The sequence below is a fragment of the Neoarius graeffei genome, chromosome 4 (genome assembly GCF_027579695.1).
Source record: "Neoarius graeffei isolate fNeoGra1 chromosome 4, fNeoGra1.pri, whole genome shotgun sequence".
Classification (NCBI taxonomy): domain Eukaryota; kingdom Metazoa; phylum Chordata; class Actinopteri; order Siluriformes; family Ariidae; genus Neoarius; species Neoarius graeffei.
Window position 1 is genome coordinate 355,001 of NC_083572.1, and position 2,500 is coordinate 357,500.

Genomic DNA, 2,500 nt, shown 5'->3' on the forward strand with positions numbered 1-2,500 from the left:
CCTCGTTCTCTGTCTCTCTGTTTCACTCTCCACCTGTCTCTCAGGAGGACTTTTTGGACTTGACAGTGTGTGTTCGGGGTGTGAGCAGCCTGGAGGAGGCACTGTGGAGCATGTTTGTTGAGGAGGAAGTGTTTGAGGGAAATAATTTGTATCGCTGCAGCCACTGTGACCAACTCGTCAATGCTACCAAGGTCATTATAATCCTGAATCACACACTGGGGTTACGGTACTGACACTGTCACAGATATGGGTCTGTCTCAGAAACTGGGTACTGTGCGGGCACCCCACTAAATATACTCAGTCAGTAAACTATACGGTTTCGAATGGTGATGTTGGTTTTAATTTGAAATAAAACTAAATCTTTGATGTGAATACTCTATTCAGAATTTGGCAAAAATTCTGCAAATTTGTGGAAAAATGGCAGCTTGATCTACATGATATGCGGTTGACTACATTGCATTCCCTTAAGGTTGTAGTCCACTGAGAAGTCTACAGTTATCACTAATTGTATTTTACGTTGTAACTTTATGCACCTAAGGATTGGTGCGCTCACAGAATAATCATAACCATAATAAAACATCATGCAAAATATTTGATCACCGTTGTAACTCCATTTTCCGTATACCCAAAACCAATACGATTGTGTGTTTTGATCTAAACGGAAAGCCTCAGGGTCGAGGTCACGACCTCACCAAAAGGAGTAACTTAAAATCACTACGCCATATACAAATTTAGTTGTAAACCTGCAATTTTGTTTTTTAAAACAAAAGCTGAAAGTTAGGTATAGAATGTTTCTTACGTAATATGTTACGATGGTAGCTGGTCTTGTATGAATTTCTGAGCTATAAAATGAGTCGTGGTCTGTTTTTTTACCGTAGCGTGTTATTTGTGTGCGGGGAAGGACACACATTAACAATCTGCATGTGTAGAATGGAATTTTCCACTCCAACAGTTAGAAGTTGATCGTACTTCCATTTGCGGTCTTTCTGTCACACGAGTGATCTGTTCGGACGTTATCACTGAAAAGGTGAGTTTTGACAGTTTTATTTTGTTTTAGTCTTGCAGTATAAGGCAATAGAATATTTCTTTTTCATCTTATTTTCAGCTGGGATAGGCTCCAGCTTGTCTGCGACCCTGTAGAACAGGATAAAGTGGATGGAGATAATGAGATGAGATCTTCCTTTCATATTTTGTAGTGTTTGTGTATTTTTGGCCAATATTTTGCAACCATGGTCAATTTAGATCGAACTTTTGATAGACTCTACGCCCCCGCCTCACACTCCTTCCGGTGCGGTAGTGATATCCCGTTGCTCGCGCGCCGCAGCAGAGACCCGCGCGACCTTCAGCCGGTACAGTCGCTGTTCTTTTACCAGCGCCATTATTCTCATCTTTCTGGTGTGTTCTTGATTTTTCCATTGTGTCCTATTTCGCCATATCAAATACCCAAACTGTATCATATTACAACCCCGATTCCAAAAAAAGTTGGGACAAAGTACAAATTGTAAATAAAAACGGAATGCAATAATTTACAAATCTCAGAAACTGATATTGTATTCACAATAGAACATAGACAACATATCAAAGGTCAAAAGTGAGACATTTTGAAATTTCATGCCAAATATTGGCTCATTTGAAATTTCATGACAACAACACATCTCAAAAAAGTTGGGACAGGGGCAATAAGAGGCTGGAAAAGTTAAAGGTACAAAAAAGGAACAGCTGGAGGACCAAACTGCAACTCATTAGGTCAATTGGCAATAGGTCATTAACATGACTGGGTATAAAAAGAGCATCTTGGAGTGGCAGCGGCTCTCAGAAGTAAAGATGGGAAGAGGATCACCAATCCCCCTAATTCTGCGCCGACAAATAGTGGAGCAATATCAGAAAGGAGTTCGACAGTGTAAAATTGCAAAGAGTTTGAACACATCATCATCTACAGTGCATAATATCATCAAAAGATTCAGAGAATCTGGAAGAATCTCTGTGCGTAAGGGTCAAGGCCGGAAAACCATACTGGGTGCCCGTGATCTTCGGGCCCTTAGACGGCACTGCATCACATACAGGCATGCTTCTGTATTGGAAATCACAAAATGGGCTCAGGAATATTTCCAGAGAACATTATCTGTGAACACAATTCACCGTGCCATCCGCCGTTGCCAGCTAAAACTCTATAGTTCAAAGAAGAAGCCGTATCTAAACATGATCCAGAAGCGCAGACGTCTTCTCTGGGCCAAGGCTCATTTAAAATGGACTGTGGCAAAGTGGAAAACTGTTCTGTGGTCAGACGAATCAAAATTTGAAGTTCTTTATGGAAATCAGGGACGCCGTGTCATTCGGACTAAAGAGGAGAAGGACGACCCGAGTTGTTATCGGCGCTCAGTTCAGAAGCCTGCATCTCTGATGGTATGGGGTTGCATTAGTGCGTGTGGCATGGGCAGCTTACACATCTGGAAAGACACCATCAATGCTGAAAGGTATATCCAGGTTCTAGAGCAACATA

The 2,500-nt window shown here is 41.5% G+C and overlaps 1 protein-coding gene across 1 annotated transcript in view; it reads left to right on the forward strand.

Moving 5' to 3' along the window:
- usp40 (ubiquitin specific peptidase 40) overlaps positions 1-2,500 on the forward strand; it is a 39,237-nt gene that overhangs the window by 2,875 nt on the left and 33,862 nt on the right. The window contains exon 6 of the mRNA XM_060918523.1: positions 45-191. Coding sequence (XP_060774506.1) covers positions 45-191 — 147 coding nt within the window. The remainder of the gene's footprint in view (positions 1-44; positions 192-2,500) is intronic.